Source organism: Mesocricetus auratus, unplaced genomic scaffold (assembly GCF_017639785.1).
Source record: "Mesocricetus auratus isolate SY011 unplaced genomic scaffold, BCM_Maur_2.0 Super-Scaffold_100676, whole genome shotgun sequence".
NCBI classification, from domain to species: Eukaryota; Metazoa; Chordata; class Mammalia; order Rodentia; family Cricetidae; genus Mesocricetus; species Mesocricetus auratus.
Genome location: NW_024429266.1, coordinates 147,798,865 through 147,817,856, shown reverse-complemented (window position 1 = coordinate 147,817,856; position 18,992 = coordinate 147,798,865). Strand labels below are relative to the sequence as shown.

General features: G+C 48.5%; 1 protein-coding gene across 1 annotated transcript in view; it reads right to left on the bottom strand.

Moving 5' to 3' along the window:
- Nucleotides 1–5,211: 5,211 nt before the first annotated feature.
- Tgfa (transforming growth factor alpha) overlaps nucleotides 5,212–18,992 on the bottom strand; it is an 89,421-nt gene continuing 75,640 nt past the window's right edge. Inside the window, exons 4-6 of the mRNA XM_005071102.4 lie at nucleotides 11,863–12,012; nucleotides 10,028–10,137; nucleotides 5,212–9,558 (exon numbers count right to left, since the gene is read on the bottom strand). Coding sequence (XP_005071159.1) covers nucleotides 9,551–9,558; nucleotides 10,028–10,137; nucleotides 11,863–12,012 — 268 coding nt within the window. The 3' untranslated portion in view covers nucleotides 5,212–9,550. The remainder of the gene's footprint in view (nucleotides 9,559–10,027; nucleotides 10,138–11,862; nucleotides 12,013–18,992) is intronic.

Here is an 18,992-nt window from a genome sequence, read left to right as displayed (position 1 = left end):
AAAAGAAAGAAAGGAAGGCAGGCAGGCAGGCAGGCAGGCAGGCAGGAAGGAAGGAAGGAAGGAAGGAAGGAAGGAAGGAAGGAAGGAAGGAAGGAAGGAAGAAGGCTGAGCAAGCCAGGAGAAGCATGCCCATATGCAGCTCCCCTCTATGGCCTTTGCTTCTGGGACTCTTCCCTGTTTGAGTTCTTGTCCTGATGTCCTTTAGTGGGGAGCAGCAATGTGGAAAGTGTCAACTGAATAGACCCTTTCCTCCTCAACTTTCTTTATGGTCATGGTGTTTTGTTGCAGCAATAGAAGCCCTAACTAAGTCAGTGATTATATATATATATATATTTTTTTTTTCTTGCCTAATCTATCTGACTAGACTTCATTAAATGCTGTCTACAAGCAATGTGAGTGGATACCTGACACTGGTCTTTTGCTTGATCAAAATTATTCACCTTTTGTCAAGATCTATTTTTACTTACGTGTAAGCATTTTTACTTAAGTGTAAGTGTGTACCTATGTGCATATATGTGCAAATGCCCACTAGAGGGCCTAAGATCCCCTTGAGCTCGAATTACAGGCAGTTGAGGGTGCTGAGAACTCAGCTGGGGTCTTTTGGAAGAGCAGCTGGTGCTCTTACCCACTGAGTCATCTCTCAGCTCCTATTGATCTTTTCTTTTGCCTTTTTTCATTCCAAAATATTTATTAGGTAGTTTACATGGTAGATGTTATTTTATCCCTTCGGATACAGTAGTGAATTAAGGCCCAAAAGTCTTGTTCCTACTAGGTGAAGCAATCACACACTGAATGGATGACTATACAGCAAACATAGCACAGTTACAGAGTTGGTAAAGAACATAAGGCAGAAAAGAATGATAGGACCATGTGGTTAGAGTTAAGTCTAACCATCCTCAGGACAGATCAGGCATAGCCTGAGGAAATTATAGCGGGTGTCTTAAGTTTACATTCTGGTTGGAATAGTAACTAATTATTAGAAACAATAGAGATCCTTTCTTTTTCATTATGGAGACAACATATAATTTTTTCTGAAAATATTTTATTTGTGTGTGTGGCATGCCATGACAAGTGAATAGATGTTAGAAGACAACCTGTAGGAGTTAGTTTTCTCCTTTCACCAAGAGGCTCCTACGTATCAAACCCAGGTTGTCAGAGCCTTAAGCCACTATGCCATCCCATAGAATCCCTGAAAATAGCTGATAGCTGAAATAGTCACTTTATACTTGACACCACTGCATTATAATTATAAAAAACATTAAGTTATCATTATTAGTGTTATTGTTGTAGTCAGTTAAATTCATATAATTTCTCGTTTCAGTTTATCTGTTCTAGAGAATTAAATTCTATTAGGGAGGGATATTATCTTTATAGTTTTCTAAGTAAATGGGCTAGACATGGTGGCACACAACTTTATTCCCAGTACTCAGAAGAGAAGACAGAGGCAGGTAGATCTCTGTAAACTGAAGGCTAGCCTGGTTGTCATAGTAAGTTCCAGGTCAACCACAACCTAGGGAGACCCTGTCTCAAACAAACAAACAAAAATAGGAGTGGTTTTGTGGAAATCATTGTACCAGGTTTTGAGATTTGCCTTATCTCCTACATTGGAATTTTAAGTAGCTGTTCAGGGAGCCCTCTATTTATAGACCTAATGCTTATGAGGCAGTTTGTGTCTTCTCAGAAGCCAACTAAAAGCCACAGCATTGAAATGGGAGCTTAACTGCCTCGTCCAGAGTCCAGGGTTCACACTTTCCTGCCCAGTATGGAAATCTCCCAGGGTGCATCCGAGTCTGCACTCAAGTAAGGCTTGGGTGCTGCTGTAAGGAAGCCCTGTTGTATGTGATCTTTAAAGCTACAGACCCTCAAGTGGACGGAAGGATGTTGTGGGATGCTTAGGGTGTGTTTCTAATGTACTTGAAGATAGCACTTGATGAGAGCAGAGGAAGGAGATGAAAATGAAGACCCATGCTGGCTGTGAACTTCACATAGCAGGTCCCTGAGCTGCCTGTGTGTATATGTGTGTGTCTGTATATATGTATGTGTGTGTGTGTGTGTGTGTGTATGAGTGTTCTGTATATATGTGTGTGTGCATGTGTATCTGTGTTCATGTGTCTATGTGCATGTATGTATGTGTGTATGTGTGTGCATGTGTGTCTATGAGTGTTCTGTATATATGTGTGTGTGAGTGCATGTGTATCTGTGTTCATGTGTGTATGTGTGTGCACGTGTGTGTGTATGTGTGTGCATGTGGTAAGTGCAGTCATGCTGCTTCATACTTCAGGCTACCTCACCTGTGAACTTCCCAAGATTCTGTGGGTTCTGCCTCCCATCTCACTTAGGAGTGGTGAGATTATAGAGACACAACTGACTTTATGTGGGTTTTGGGGACTTGAACTGACACCTTCACACTTCTGTGCTCATTGCTTCACCCACTGAGCCAACTCCTCAGTCCCTTAATCACTTTAACGTGTGACATGATGACACTATCATCTGCTTGTATGGCCCCACAGGTTCTGGGTTCTCTGGTCTTCTCCTGACACCCTTCCCCCATGCTTTCCTTCACCTTGAAGGTCACTGGAGGCTGGGGGCTTGAGTTGGATCACATCTTCCAGGCGTTTAGGAACACGTTTAGGTTTTTGCTCTAAGAACCAGACTGCACACGTGGGAGACTGTCCTAGCTCAGCGTCCTGAGCTGAGTGGGTGGGAACTGAACAAACAGCACTGGAGGCAGAATGACTAGCAGAGCCCCAGAGTGCCAAGGTGGAGAGAAGCGGCCTCAGGACTTGGCTCCCGGGTCCCCTTCCTGACAGGTACCCAGAAGCCCCACACCCTGGCTGGGAGTATGCACAGAGCAGGGGAAAGGCCACTCTTTCTTTGTTCTGGTGGGACATTTCAATGCTGCAGTGTCCTCCTGGGATGACACTCATACCCACAATCCTGTCCTCCTGTGTGTCAAATGCTAGAGGTGTAGGCTCTTGGGCAGTACTCCAGCTCTCCTGTCTTCCAGGGGGCCCTTGCAGTGCTTGTGGCAGAGGACCTATCCTGGGCACTTCAGTGTGCAATGTTCACTAGACCCAGTGTTCTTGCAAAGAGGCTGCCCCCCATGCATTTCCCTTTCAGTACAAAAGCTCTATTTTTTTTTTTTTTTTGGTTTTACAAGACAGGGCTTCTCTGTATTGTTTTGGAGGCTGTCGGTCCAGCCTGGCCTCGAACTCACAGAGATCTGCCTGCTTCTGCCTCCTGAGTGCTGGGATTAAAGGCGTGCACCACCACCACCCGGCGTCAAAATCTCTATTTTTATGCCCAAGAATAAAATTCCTGTAAAGCTGTGGTCCACTCATGCATAGCGTTTAGCACAAACCAGTGACCTTCCTTGTGGAAGCTCCCTTCTTTTTTCAAGGTAGGTTGATGAATATGGATCTGTTGGTCACACACACGGATCTTTATAGCTCTGTCCCTCGCTGAACCATGCCTCGATGCTGTCTGGCAACTCTTGGACTCCTGCTCCATGGCTGTGAATGGCTGAGCTGCACATGCAAGGCCCACGCACTGGAGAGACACGGGGATGGTTTGCCAAAACTAACAGGGACCGGGTGGACAGTTCTAGAAGTGCTCTCTGCAGTTAGAGGCCAACAGTGGGTTCCAAGGGATGGGGCAGAAGAGAGACAGATAGGCCTGTGTGTACTTCCACCAGGCACTGCAGAGGAGATCCAAAGAGATGCAGCCTTGGCGTTTGGGCTGTGTGCACTGCAACTCTCTGCTGGCTAGTTCTGTCAGCTTGACACAACCTAGAAGCACTTGGGTGAGGGTCCCAATGAGGAGTTGTCTAGATCAGGTTGGCCTGTGGGCATGTCTGTAAGGGATTGTCTTGTTTGGTCCTTAAGATGAGAAGATTCATTCAACCTGAATGTAGGTGGCACCAGAGCTGGACTCGGAACTGTGTAAGAGAGAAGAAAGGGGGGCTGGAGAGATGGCTCAGAGGTTAAGAGCACTGGCTGCTCTTCCAGAGGTCCTGAGTTCAGTTCCTAGCAACCACATGGTGGCTCACAACCATCTATAGTGAGATCTGGTGCCCTCTTCAGGCCTGTAAGCAGACGTGCAGTCAGAACATTGTATACATAATAAATAAATTAAAATAAAAGTGAAGAAAGTCAGAGAAGCGTCCTCAGGCCGGTGGCATATGTGCTTTCCCCTCTGTTCTTTTTTCTTTTTCTCTACTCTTCTCTTCTCTTTCTTTCTTTCTTTTTTTTTTTGCAGGAGGGTGGGATTGAGACAGTGTTTCTCTTTGCAGCTCTGGCTTTCCTGGAGCTTGCTATGTAGACCTGCTTGGACTTGAACTCCTGAGTTCTTTCTGCCTCCAGAGTGCCATGTCCAGCTCCTCTTGCTCTTGACCGTGGCCGTGATGTGATAAGCTGTTCCAAGTCCCTGCTTTGACATTCCTCATGGCCGTGACCTGGAAGCGGAGTGAGCCTTTTCCTCCCCTAAGGTGCTTTGTGTCAGGGTGTTTTATCACAACAGAAAGGACGCCAGAACAAACCCCACAGGGTAACTGAGTTTCACTGTTGCGCAGGACTCTGCAAAGCTTTCCCCAGAAACAGCCTCACTCAAAAACTGTCTCGGAGTCCTACAGCACAGGTTCTTAGTATGGGTCCTGTTGTCAGAGGGACTGAGAAGCAGAGGTGCAAGGGGCACCCCTGGGGTTTAACACATTGTACCCCAGGCTCTCCATTCCTAAGAATGTTACTGTAGACCACACAGCCATCTGCACACTCTTTACCTTAAATCCTCATGGCGACTATGACTGTTGTCAGGAAACAACACGGGGGCATTTTCTGCATGCGGTCTTACCTTAGTGTCCCTCAGTACAGGATGGAGTGTCACTGTTTTCCTCCAGGTATTAGGAAGAACTTCATTTCTTTATGCAGACAGGGGTTAGGTACAGTCAGACTTAGGATTCCTACAAAGATCATCTAGAACTCAAGAAATGGCTCCATGCTGAAGAGAGTTTACTGTTCTTTCAATAGCCCTGTGCTGGCATGTTAGGCTGGAACATGTCAGGCGGCTCATAGCCTCCTGTAACACTAGAAATAGGGGAAGTCCAATGCCCTCTTCTGGCCATTGAGAACAACTGCGCTCATGTGCATATATCCCTGCATAGACACACACGAATAAGTACATGTAATTAAGAATAAAAACAAATCTTAAAAAAGATTACCTACTACTTTTTCTTATTCACCTTTTCAGAGAAATCTTCGGTTAGCCACATTAAAGGAAAATTCCAGTCTTGGTATTTAGGAAATAAAAGAGTTCATTCCTTCATCCTTCCCAACAAGGTACAATACAACTGAGTAACAATACACATTTCTGGAAAACACAACAGTATCTTATGTTCTTCACTACTCTTTAAGTATAATTCAGATATTAAGGAAAAATCTTCTAATCACATTAATACATTACAGAACCAAAATTAACTTACCACATAAAATAAATTAAAACATTACATATTAACCTTCAGTGCATCATATACAGAAGTCAGAATGATGAGTTCTAAAAACAGCATCAGACTCTTATAATAAAGTTATTACACTATGGAGAGGAGTTGCTTTTCAGTACTTTGTGTGTGTGCAACACTATGTCTTCGAGACAAAACAATGGTTTTAGGGAATAAGTCTTACACCAGAACACTAAAAACAAACATAAGCCAGGTGTGGTGGCACACACCTGTAACCCTGGAGGCTGAGGCCGGGGAATCACGGGTTCAAGGCTAGCCTGGGCTATAGAGTGAAACCCTATGTCAAAAATGCATGTGTTATTTTGTATGGCCTCCCCTTGGTCCTGGGAGAGACAGGCTTAGAACTCACCAGAGGACTGGGCCTGTAGTGTCAGAATGTTTCTGGTCCATCCAGTGACTCACAGGCACTAGGAAACTTGGTTTGGGGACCCCAGGTGACTTTCTATACTTGAAGGGAACAATCCACTAACTAAACCTAGAGTCACAGCCTCCTCCCTCACACGCGTTGAGTGCTCAGGACGAACTCTGCCTCCTGCCCCCCTTCCCCTTTTTAAGGGAGAAAAGGGATCTTGGACTAGTCCCACCTTTTTCTGGGCTTGGTTCTGTGTATGTCCACCTGGAATCTAACTTACAGGTTGGAGTCACCATTGTATTTTTCCACAGAGAAAATGTGTCCTGTGGTGTGTTTAAAGTCACAACTAGAGGTGTGTGTGGGCCTTTCTAAAATTCATTTTATTTTTAAAAATTTGTGTGTGTGTGTGTGTGTGTGTGTGTGTGAGAGAGAGAGAGAGAGAGAGAGAGAGAGAGAGAGAGAGAGAGAGAGAGAGAGAGAGAGAGAGCATGTATGTAGAACAATTCTCTCTTTCCACCATGTGGGTCCCAGGGATTGAACTCAGGTCCTCAGGGTTGTTGGTAAGTACGTTTACTCACAGAGCCATCTCGATGTTCCTAGAATTAATTTCAGTTCATTCATTGGGGATGTTCATAGTCCCCCGAGTCACTGGAACAGCTGTGCTGTCCACTGTCCTGTGTGGTCACTAAGGACTACTCCTTATTTATAGATGCATAGAACACCAAGAGAGGGCCAGGAAGTACATTGTGGACTGACAGGAGGGTGCTGTGGGGAGTGCAGTGTGAGCTGACAGGAGTGCAGTGTGAACTGACAGGAGGGTGCAGTGTGAGCTGACAGGAGTGCAGTGTGAACTGACAGGAGGGTGCAGTGTGAGCTGACAGGAGTGCAGTGTGAACTGACAGGAGGGTGCAGTGTGAGCTGACAGGAGTGCAGTGTGAACTGACAGGAGGGTGCAGTGTGAGCCGACAGGAGTGCAGTGTGAGCTGACAGGAGTGTGGTGTGAACTGACAGGAATGCAGTGTGAACTGACAGGAATGCAGTGTGAACTGACAGGAGGGTGCTGTGGGGAATGCAGTGTGAGCTGACAGGAGTGCAGTGTGAGCTGACAGGAGTGCAGTGTGAGCTGACAGGAGGGTGCTGTGGGGAGTGCAGTGTGAGCTGACAGGAGTGCAGTGTGAGCTGACAGGAGTGCAGTGTGAGTTGACAGGAGAGCAGTGTGAACTGACAGGAGGGCACTGGTAGGCTAACCAAGGGTATCTGTGCTGTGAGATGGCCCAAGAAGGAAAATAGTATTTGTCTGACTTCCAAAATCAAAGTTACCAAAAAGCAGGGCTGTCATCTGCTGGGGCAGGGACGATGTCCAGCCAGACTTGTCTCAACCCAGTCTCAGCTTCTGACTGTTCAGACCCATTGTTTTGCAAAAGGCCTCACTGGGAAGGCACTTCTAGCGGGCGTGTGAGCCAGCTGCGTTTGTGTATGGGCACCAGGAGGGCTACCTGCTGCCGTGACAGGCTGGACCTGAGGACTGGAATGAATGTTCAGACACCAGGCTGAGGTCCTCCCTGGGATCCTCTGTCTCCACCATCATGTGTTTTTCCTAATTTCCCCCATGGGTCTTGGATGGCAATTCCTGGTAACATCTTTAGGATGGGACATTCCTGTTAATATTTTGATATTAGTTCAAGCTCCTTAAAAGAAGTCAGATGTCCAGGAGCAACCAACAGACCAGAAGAAGACCTGCTATCTGAAGATAACAGTGTGCACTAAACTAAAACAAGCCCCACACCTCCATTTATGTCGGTCTCCACGAGCAGGACTTCAGGCAGGGTCTGCTGAGAATGCTGGGAGCCAATAGAGGTCTAAAGTCCAGTGCAGTTGATTGGTCTCTGAGCAGCAGGCTACACTCGACCTTGACCCACATGAATGACACCAAGGAATGCAAACTTAACCTACTTTTAAAGATTGAAAAACTCTGCGGGGCATGGTGGCGTACACCTGTAAGCCCAAAACCCAGGAGGCTGCAGCAGGAAGATCTTGAGTTCAAGGCCAACCTGAGCTACACAGCAAGACCTTGTCTCACAAAAAGAAGCAAACGAAACACCAAAACCAAAATAATAATAATAAAATAATGAAAACGATGACCTCTGCCTAGAGCTGTGTCAGCTATGTAGTTAGAGGACAGCATTGAACAGACCCAGCTTCTTCTTTTGAGGTTGCAGGCATTGTGAACAAAGAGTGCAGGGCTAAGACCTAGGTCAGATCAATGCCTAGATCATATGAGAAGAAAAATTCCATAGGAAAAGGCAGAAGGGAGAAGAATGAGGAACAGGTAAGTCTTTCTGATAGAAACCAAACTGACTCGGTTCGTCAAACGTCCCTGTCCTGATGCCCTGTGAGAGGCTGAGGAGGGCTGACGGGGCTTACACTTCTGAGTCAGAGAGTGCCCTCTTCAGTAAGCAGCTTTGTGTGTTTACTGTCATTCTGTCTCCAGACAGTACCGAGCAGCCCAGGGATGGGGGGGGGATGGGTCAGAGCATCCTCAGGAGCTCAGGGAACACGTCTCCTTCTCCAGAGTGGAGTTGAGAGGCTTGGCAGCGATTTTGTTAATAATGCCAATGTTCTGAAAGGGAACAAAACAAAACAAAGCAAAACAACAGTGGGATATTTATCCCAGTGCTTGAAAATAAATAGGAAAGTTAAATTTCTCTTTCTAAAAATAAAGCAGAAACCAAGGCAACAGCGTGGAAAACAGGACTGGTCCCCTTCATGGATTTGGCCCACAGCTGGCTGCTAAAGCTGGAGCTGGGCTCACGAGGAAGTTAATCCACTTACTCAGGCATTGGCATGCGTGTCCTCCTAGGTGTCCACACAGGCTCTCGTGCTCTTGCCCTGGCCAGGGGGACTCTCCATGCCACTGGCCTGGCTAACTCTGCTACAGTGTGTTTCTGGGGGACTTTCCCGCTTTGTATCTTAGAGGGCACGACCTGCAAACAGGAGTTTTGCTTCCACCGGAGTGCACTTTTGAACGCTGTCTCTACAGCTCCTGGGAGGCCCCCTTCCCTGCAGTCTTGCTGTATCAAAGCGGCTGGACATCTCTATTTGGTGTAACTTCACAGCCAACTGCTTATGTATCATTAATGTGGATGCCTGACATTAACTTAAGATATTAAAAATAAAACCATTTATCCATCTAATAAATAAGACACACATCCTGGCAACAGCTTGAGGAGATGTCAAGGCGCCAGGGAGGCCACAGTGTCTTCATACAACAAGAGACGTTTCCCCTTGTCCATTTTGTACATCAGCCAAGGAGTCTCTGCTGGGGGCAGACGGCCCCATTGAGAAGAAACAGCCTGGAAACCACGGCTGGCAGGAGACACCACCCCAAACACATGTCCGGGGTGGGTTAGCTAGACGGCCAGCCCTTTGAGGTTCTTGTTCAGCGTGTCTAAAACGTGGTCTACTGGCCTCCTCTCTAGGGTGTACTGAGGAAGCCCAGCAGGCAGAGTTATCACACAGTCTTGGAGGCCTGCAAAGGACAGAAGGCTTCACAGGCGATTGTGCGGTGAGAGAAGGCTGGCCAGCATGTCCCCGGTGCCTGGGCACTGTCGGGGGTGTTGTCCCAAGAAGTTTTTCTGTCACTGGGATGCCATAGGCCACCTGGCCAGATTCCATCTCTGGGATCTTCAGACCACTGGCAGAAAAGAAAGACAGGATGAACAATGTGGGCCTGAGCCATGCTGGGGAGACAAGCTTGGGTCGGAGACTCAGAGGCAACATCATCCAGTGTCACTCACTGGCTTCTCTCAGCAGCCAGGCTGAGTTCTGGCTCAGTTTCAGGGGCATCGACTTCTGAAACTACGCTTTCAGTGACAGATAGAATGAGTTGCAGTAGAGGGAGTGGGCTTTCAGTGACAGAGAAAGAGGAGCTGGAGTAGTGAGTAGGCTGGGGGAGATACTTCCGTCAGGAGGGCTGCAGTTCAGCCAAACCCATGGTGAGTATCCCTGTCAGGAGTGGTAGGGGAAAACAGCCCCTCACTCCCCTCCTGCTTTGTCTCAGCACCTCTGTGACAACTTGGAAAATGGGGGCCATTTTCTCCACCTGGCAGTGCCTCCCCAGGAAGAAAAGGGTGAAAGTCACCCTGTACAAGCTTTCCCTGTACCTGTCTCAGAGTGGCAGCAAGCGGTCCTTCCTTTCAGGAGGGCGCTGGGCTTCTCGTGTCTGCAGACGAGGGCACGGCACCACTCACAGTGCTTGCGGACGTGACAGCAGCTGGTGACAGAAGGGACAGGCTGAGCTGCACCTGCCTGGCAGGAGAGTCCAGCTGGGTAGCCCTGGGAGCCCAGTCAGCCTCCCAGAGCATCAGTTACCTCAGGACCCTGAGGACCTGGACAGATACTGACATGCCTCAAAGTACCTGTTGGCTGTCACAAAGTGTGGGCACTACTGCTGTAGCTCTGCTCTAGACTCCCTGGGTCACCTGGCTCCAGGTCCCTTAGCTGGCTGAAGGGAAAGGCCATCTACCTAGTTGCTTGCTGTGTCCATAAAGGGCCAGCTGAGAAGTTCTGCCAGTGTAGCAATGGCCTTACAACAGACATAGAACTAGGACCAGCAGACCCTGGGGTTGGAGGCCATGATGCTTCAGGAGATGGCCAAGTCTAGGAGCGTCACTGGGTCTGTATCTCAGATGTCCTAACATAACAGCAGCAACTCCACTAGGACGGTGTCTTTGATTGGTTTGTGTGTAACCTGGTCCGTTTTGGAGGACAAAAGCCTGGCATTGCTTTCACACCCAGCCTCATTGAAATAGCCTTTGTAGGGGGAGATCATGGACCCCAGACTGATAGCTGGGAAACCAGCATAGGACTGATCCAGACACCCTGAACGTGGGAGGGGAGCATGAGGAGACCTTGGCAATCTATGGGGCCTCTGGTAGAGGATCAGTATTTATCCCCAGCATACAAATGGACTTTGGAAGCCCATTCCACATAGAGGGCTACTCTCTCAGCCTAGACACAGGGGGAGGGCCTAGGCCCTGCTCCAAATGATACGACAGACGTTGAAAATCCCCCATGGAAGGCCTCACCCTTCCTGGGGAGCAGAAAGGGGATGGGATAGGGAGTTAGTGGGGGACAGGGGAGGAAGGGAGGGAAATGGAACTGGGATTGACATGTAAAACAAGCTTGTTTCTAATTTAAATAAAAAATAAAATAGAAAAAAAAGAAATAGCCTTTGTGCTTTCTCCAATCCTAGCCTGAGTCAACCTGAACTGTGCCGATAGGCTACCCCTCTCTTAACTGACAAAGAGTGCCCTGTGCCAATTCAAACTAGGTAGGAATCCTCTGAGCCCTTTGACTTAGACTAAACCGTCCCAGGGATTAAGTCTGGCTTGGTGTCTGCTGCTGAGAATATAGCACTGTGTTCCCAGGGGCTCTGGTTATACTGGTCAGACCCTCGGGAAGTTCTGGGAAAGCTAATAGGATAAGACACCCCTGTCATCTCTCTTGACCTGGGGCTCAGCATAGCTTCCTGGAGGATACAATGTAGAGGTCGAGAGAGTAGTGGTGGAGAAACAGGGAGGGGCATTGTGGGTGGTGACTCCATGTTCAGTAACAGCATTGGGAGCCTCTGATACAACTTTAGGGTTTCTGCAGGGAGGAAGACTTCCGTTGTGGACCAAGGGCACTGGGAGCTGTTTCCAGCTCAAAAGTTTTCAGAAGGCTCTGGGTTCAACGGCAGTGGTGGAGCATGTCTTTGATTTGACATGACTTCTAGAAGAGCCCCAAACCACTGCTGGCAACTCCCCATGCTCCAGGCAATTGCACACATTGCTCGACACTGTGTGGAGAGGCATTAACTATCCTCTGAGATCAGCTGACATCACTCCCATCCCACAACAATGAACTCGTGGCCCTTTGATGTGGCCATGCTCCATCCAGATGCTCCTGGCAAGTCAGGCAGGTGGGGGACATGGACTCCGGGGTGGCAAATACTCACTGGATCAGCACACAGGTGATAATCAGGACAGCCAGGGCCACAATGGAGACCACCACCAAGGCAGTGATGGCCTGCTTCTTCTGGCTGGCAGCCACCACGGCCAGGAGGTCTGCATGCTCACAGCGAGCACCCACATACCCAGAGTGGCAGCTGCGGGAGAAAGGAACGTTAGCCTGCTTCCGACAGAAGGGCTGCTTTACCCAGGCTATGCTGGAAGGCTCTGGGGCCCGCTGGACAAGACGCAAAGGGCCGCTGCATGCTTTGTGATGGGAGACACAGGTGCGAGGCAGTGAGTCCCACTTCTTTGCCCTGATGCTGCTTGTGAGGGGAGGGGAAACTGACCCCCTTCATCACTGCCCTTAGGGTAACTCTTGAGTGCTAATAGCAGCATTGAGGACAAGAGCTTCATTTTGATAGGTGACGACACTGTGCGAGCACGTCCATGCGTGTGTGCATGCTGGTGCAGGTGCATGGGTGTGTGCACACCTGTGGAGGACAGACCAGCGATGGGTGTCTTTCTCTGCCTTATTTTGGAGCCAGTGTCTCTTGCTGTATCTGGAGTTCACCCATATGGCAGGGCTGGCTAGCCACTGAGTTCCAAGGGTCCTGCCTCTGTCTCCTCAGCTTTGGGGTCCTATAGGTTGCTACATCAGCCCCCCACCCCCCAGCTCCATGAAGCTGGCCATCTGGACTCAGGTCTTCATAATCTTATGGCAAGAATTTTACCAACTAAGCTGTTTCCTCAGCTCCAAATCTAGGTGTTTTTGTTTTTGTTTTTGTTGTTGTTTGTTTGTTTGTTTGCTAGAGACAGGGTCTCTCTTTGTAGGCTTGGATGTCCCCGAACACCCAAGTGAAACATGTCTGTCCTCTACACAGTGAGCAAAGGTATGGATGAGGTTAAGTATGAACGTGCACACTAGTGCGTGCATGGCCAGCCTATTCATTACTGGTCTTGCTGCACCCCAGCTTCTCTGGCTCCATCATGCCAAGGCAACCTCCTGTGCTCACAGGGTTGCTCAATGGGTGGTTCTTCAGGATGGACCTACAATAAGGAGACCTGGGACACTTGCTTTCCTGGCATTCCTCCAAGCATATGACCTTTTTTTTTTTTAAACAAAAGTGAACGAGGTGACACCCTGATCCTTTTTTTTTGTTTGTTTGTTTGTTTATCGAGACAAGGTTTCTCTGTGGCTTTGGAGCCTATCCTGGAACTAGCTCTTGTAGACCAGGCTGGTCTCGAACTCACAGAGATCTGCCTGCCTCTGCCTCCCGAGTGCTGGGATTAAAGGCATGCACCACCACCACCTGGCCTACCCTGATCCCTTTTTTTTTTAAATCTTCAATGTAAATATTAAGTTCCAGCCCTCTCAGACAGGAAGCTTTCTCGAGGAGCAGCTCCATATCACACACTGAATTTGAATCTATATTATATATATATGCATCTAACTAAGGCCAAGGTAGCTAATATTTTTAAGTCTATGCTCGTATTCCCTTGTAACTTGCAGTTGTCAGGTAAAAGGGCTTTAAAGAACAAAGAGCACAGAAAGGATCTTAGGCTTAATGGCCCTCCATGGGGACCTGCTGCTATGCCAGGCTGGCTCCACAGCCTCTCCAGGTGGGATCTCCGAGTCCTGTCTCCTCGGTCATCAGGCCCAGGTCTCAGAAAGGCTCATGGAGCCACAGGACAGACAGGGCATGTTTGCTCAGATCATGGCTTTTGCCCAGGGCTAAACACCAGCATTTGGATGGTGAAGGGACCGACGGTGTAGGGGTTTAAGGCTGATGGCAGCCTGGGATAAGGGTACACACCCTTCCCTGACTCGCCCAAAGGTGGCTATTAGCTGAAACACACATGCTTGAGTTTGTTGCTGTTTTGTTTTTAAACAAGGGCTGGCTATGTAGCCTTGTCTAGCTCAAACCCATGGTCTTTCTGCCTCAGCTTCCAAATGCCTCGATGATAACGGTGTGCAGCCAGGCTTGACTTCTTGCTCTTTGGCTGGGGTTATTTATGTTTGGTGTGTTTTCTCATTTAATCTTGTGAAAAAGTCAAGTCATGCTTTCCCTGCACTTGTTCTGGGGACTTGAAGGACATTTGTACCAAGTCCAAGACTGGGGTCTGGCTCCCTCTTCTTTACCAGGATGGTAGGCTTATGGTTTAGCATCTTATCTTGAAAAGTTGAAAAGATTGGAGTTTAAGTTGGACATGGTGCAAAGGGCTTGTGTCCTTGGTAGATAAGGAAGTCAGGCAGGGCTAACAGGGAAATAAAAGAATGCTCTACGGCTCTAGATAGACAGCCTGTCTACACTGACTTCCATGGGTCAGTGCAGTGGGATGGAGACAGGAATTTGTCTAATTAAAAAAAAAAGAAAACCTGGGGGGAGGCAGAGAGGATACACAGCTCACTGGGTAGCCACTGGCCCTTCCCCTGGTGGCAGACTGGGGAAAACAACAGTGAAGAGACACCCCCAGGCTGTTGGTGATCAGCTGGGCTACCCATAGTCTGAGCTGTCCATGTCTAGACAACATTGGATAGGTTCTCTCAGCCCCGTCTCAAGTTCTAATTCTATGCCCAGATGCCTTTACTTTCCAGAGTCCATCTGAATTATAGGTTTTCTTTCTGTGATGCTTGACATCTCCTCCAGGGTTTCTCTGTGTAGTTTTGGGGGCTGTCCTGGCACTCGCTCTGTAGACCAGGCTGGCCTCGAACTCACAGAGATCCGCCTGCCTCTGCCTCCCGAGTGCTGGGATTAAAGGCGTGCGCCACCAACGCCCGGCTCCATGCAGGATCTTAATCTACTCCCAACATCCTGCTAGTTCTAGTGGCCCACATGGTCCTTACTAGCCCCGGGGTAGGTGTGTGTGCAGGTGGCCACACATGGGTGCTTGGACACCTGGACTGCAGTCCCTTACTTTTCCCACACTCCAGAAACTATGTGCTTTCTATACTCACTCATTCACATGCTCACCAGCCTGTTCATTTCCCGAGGCTCACTCACTGCCTCCCAGGCCCTGTCCGTCTTTGAACACCTGCAGCCCCATCGGTGCCCACCCTCTTTCCCCAGCCCCTCGCTCCTTCAGGGCAGACCTTGACCTACAAAATGCCCATAAAGTAGTTCTTTATGAGTGGGGAAGACGAACAAAAGTGACATCTCATCTTCTCTTTAATTCCTAGTCTTCTAATATTAGACTTAATTATGCTGATTATTTTAAGCACAAGTCACACAAGGAGGGAGGGGTGTCACCTCACCTGGCCACAGATGAGTCACACCCTCACTCTGCTGCTGCCTTTACCTCTGGCAGGCACAGCAGAGTCACCTGGGAGTTCTAGAAACTTCTGGGTCCAAGGCTATACCCTCGGTCTGACCACCTGGGTGACTCTAGCATGCATCCAGGCCCGAAGTAGAACTGCCTTGGAATCTAGAGCCAAGTTAACATGCATTGGGTCTTCCTCTCCCTTCTCTCCTTTCTCCCCTTCCCTTCCTTCAGCACTCGCAGAGTGATAGCAGCAAGTACACACCCCAGTCAGGCACAAGAGAGACAGAGAGGGGCTGCACCTGCCTGTATGAAAGGAATCAGAATGACATGAGCTGTATTACAAAGGGGGAAAGAGAGGAGAGTCTGGCACCTTCACCACAGGACCATGCACACACACACACACACACACACACACACACACACACACACACAGAGAGAGAGAGAGAGAGGTCTGCTGGGACACACACACATACACACACACACACACACACACACACACACACACACACACACACACACACAGGTCTGCTGGGCCCGACACAGTTGCTTGTCAGATGCACCCTTCTGCAGTGTTGTCTGGTTTCTGTAATTCAGACCCTTTCCAGTTGCTTCTCTATAATAAGAACAAAAAAGGGAAGAGAAGAGAGGGTGGCTGGCCGGACTGTAGGATTACAGGGCTGCAGATAAGCACTGACAGCCCCCGCTCTCCTGTGCCCCCCAGGGGCTGGGGGCTGGTCTGTGCCTGCTGGTGGTTAAGGCTGGCAGGTGCCTTGGAGCTTTCCCTAAAGAGCAGTGCTGTGGCTTCAGGTCCCCCTGTTTCAACCGTCTATGACATCTCTCTTTCCCCTCCAAGGATAGCTTTTGGGTCACCCTAAGTTCCTACTCCTCCTGGCTCATAGTGCTCTTTAAAATATTGTGAAATATGAAAACCACAACTGCCAAATGCTAAGGTTTTCCTTAAGGAAAATTTTCCCCGACTAGAAAAGGAATGCTTTAAGCACCTTGGGAAGTATAGAAAATATAAAAAACATAGAGAAGTCCATACTACTGCTATGGTGCCAGTGTGTATGTACATAAGTGACTAAAATTCATTACATAAATGTATGAAACTGTAATACAGTAAAAGAGAGAGAGGGGAGAGAGAGAAAGAGAAAAACAAACAAACAAACAAACAAACAACAAAAAAACCAATAAGAAAAGAAACTTCGAACCAGAGCCTCAACTTCTACCAGACTGAGGATGTGTCTCAGCTCAATTCCCAGCAATACATGAAAAAAACCAAAACAAAACAGAAAGCAGAAATCCTTTGCAAAGCCACTTTAAATGGAGCACAGTAATTTCTGTGCTTTAGTTTCACCAAATTCTTTCCACCCAGACGGGCCGGGTGTGATATGTAACCAAGGCTGGACATTATCTCTGTACACAAAGACACTTTGCTTGTATTTCAGATTACACCCCCAGGACAGGAGCTCAAACTTGGAGCAGGTTCTGTAGCCACTTGGCCTGCATTCAAAGCCGTTTCTTCCCTTCCTGTCTGTGTAACCTGGAGCCAGTAACTGCTCTTCACCACAGACTCCGCATCTTGAAGATGAAGCGCAGGTAAGACCCGCCTCCCAGTTAAGAGCACCAAAGGAGCCTTGTTCATTGAGGTAAGCAGCACTGCAACCCAAGGCAGGCTGCGTCTCTGTTAAAGATGAAATTAAACAACAGGGAGTGGGGTGGGGCGATGGCTCAGCTGGAAAGGGCTTGCCCTGCACTCTGAGGACCCGAGTTTGAACCCCAGAATCCAGGTGTGGAATCCAGTCAAGGTGGTGAGTGCTTACTAGCAGACAGGCAGATCCCTGGGGCTCCCTAGTCGATTTCGATGGGCTCCAGGCCTGTGAGAGACGCTGTCTCAAAAATAAAGTGGGATTTGGAGAGATGGTTTAGGTGGTAAAAGTTCTTTCTATGCAGTCAGGAGGATCCGTGTTTGGACCCCCAGAGCTCATATGAAGCTGGGCCTTGAGGATTCTTGGGATCCTAGCACTGGGAAGGCACAGGTGCACCATGGGGCTGGCTGGCTGGCAAGCCTAAACAACTTGTTAATTAAGAAGCCTGTGAGAGACCTTGTCTCAACAAACAAGGTGGAGAGACGGTTCCCTTGGAAAGAGCACTTGCTGTTGTAGAGGACCCAAGTTTGTTTTCCAGCTCCCACACTGTCCCTCACAATTGCCTCCAGCTCCAGGAGATTCAACACCACTCTCTTCCAGCCTTTGAGGGCACACACACACACACACACACACACACACACACACACACACACACACACACACACACACACACACCATATAAAAATTATCTTGAGCAACAAAAATCCCAACCCAACAAGGTGGACAGAATCTAGGGAACAATGCTGAGGTTGACCTCTGACCTCCACATACATAAGCATACATGAACTCAAACCTGCCTATACATGTGCAAGCGTGGGCCTATGCATACACTCGCAAAGGGGACTTTTTAAGAATCGATAGCCACAGGCTGGAGAGATGGCTTAAGAGCACTGGCTGCTTTCAGAGGACCCGGGTTCAATTTCCAGCACCCACATGGCAGCTTACAGCTCTCTGTTATTCTGGTTTCGGGGATCTGACACCTTCATATCAATACAAATAAAATAAAGTGAAATAAATTATAAAAAGGAGGAAGAATCTTTAGTCACATGGTCTCTGTAAGCTGCGATGTGTTCTTTGGCAGGCAGCTACTGCACTGTTGACTCCCTGAGTCCTTCATCATTGGTCTCAAGGCAGACACAGGAGTCTGAGGATTGAGGACCAGGGTGAAACTGTCTCGAAACACATTTTGTATCATCTTGTGCTTAACATGTATCATCCCACAGGGCTAAACTGGGAGTGGATTCCCCAGGACCTGTGGAATGAGAATGGAGTTCACCTTTTCTTGCTCTCTGGAGAAATGGATTCAGGGCTGGGTGTGGCTCCGTGGCGGAGCACTTGCTTAGCTTGTGTGGGGCCTTGGGTTCCATCCCCTGCTCTGAGACAACAAAAAGAACTGGATTCACCTGGTCCTATTCTTTCTTCCATGGGGCTGGGAGGCCAGGGCTTCCTCTGCAGCTCAGAGTCAAGGGTCTCTTGAGACATCTTTGCTGTCCCTGAGCTTTGGGGAAGGTGAAGCCTGTGTGAGTCTCTCTGGCAAACCTTGTTTGCTTATGCTGTGCTGGAAGCAATGCCTAGGCAGTCTTCTAGAGTTTTTCAGTGATGACTACAGAATTCTCCCCCTGCCACCTCCAGGTGTATAGAGCTTAAAAGGCCATGATAGACCAGCAAACTGAGTCCTATTTAATTACATCAATGACTGTGAAGAGTTGCATGTGCCCAGAGGCACAACGGCAATTGCCACAGAGTCCTCACTGTGCATCTTTGAGGTACTGGTCTCTGAGGGAAATCTGAGGTTAAATGGGGTCAGGCCACTTGTGTGGGGCACTCATCTGGCTCTTAACTCAGGTCTAGCTGACCTCAGATCCAGAGAGACCTTTATTGTCTGTTTCGGATGGAGGTGGAGATAGAACAAAATCAAGGCATAGTCTTCTCTGGTCATGGGTGTGATGTCATGCTACCCCTCTCCCCACTGATGTTCAGAGGCTAATGGAGCTGCCTGTAGGGCCTCTTATGCCAAGAGCAAATCCCCCACCTGGATCTGATCTCTTGTGGCTGCAGGACTGCCTGCCTGCCTGCGCTGGAATGCCACTGTGGTCCACTCTCTCTAGGTGTTTGGCTATTTAGACCCACTGGTGTTCATTGTGGCCAGGGAGCGCAGAGAGAATGTTTCCTTGACTGACAGAGATGTGTTTCCCTGGAGTCTCTGTCAGGGATTTAGTCACCAG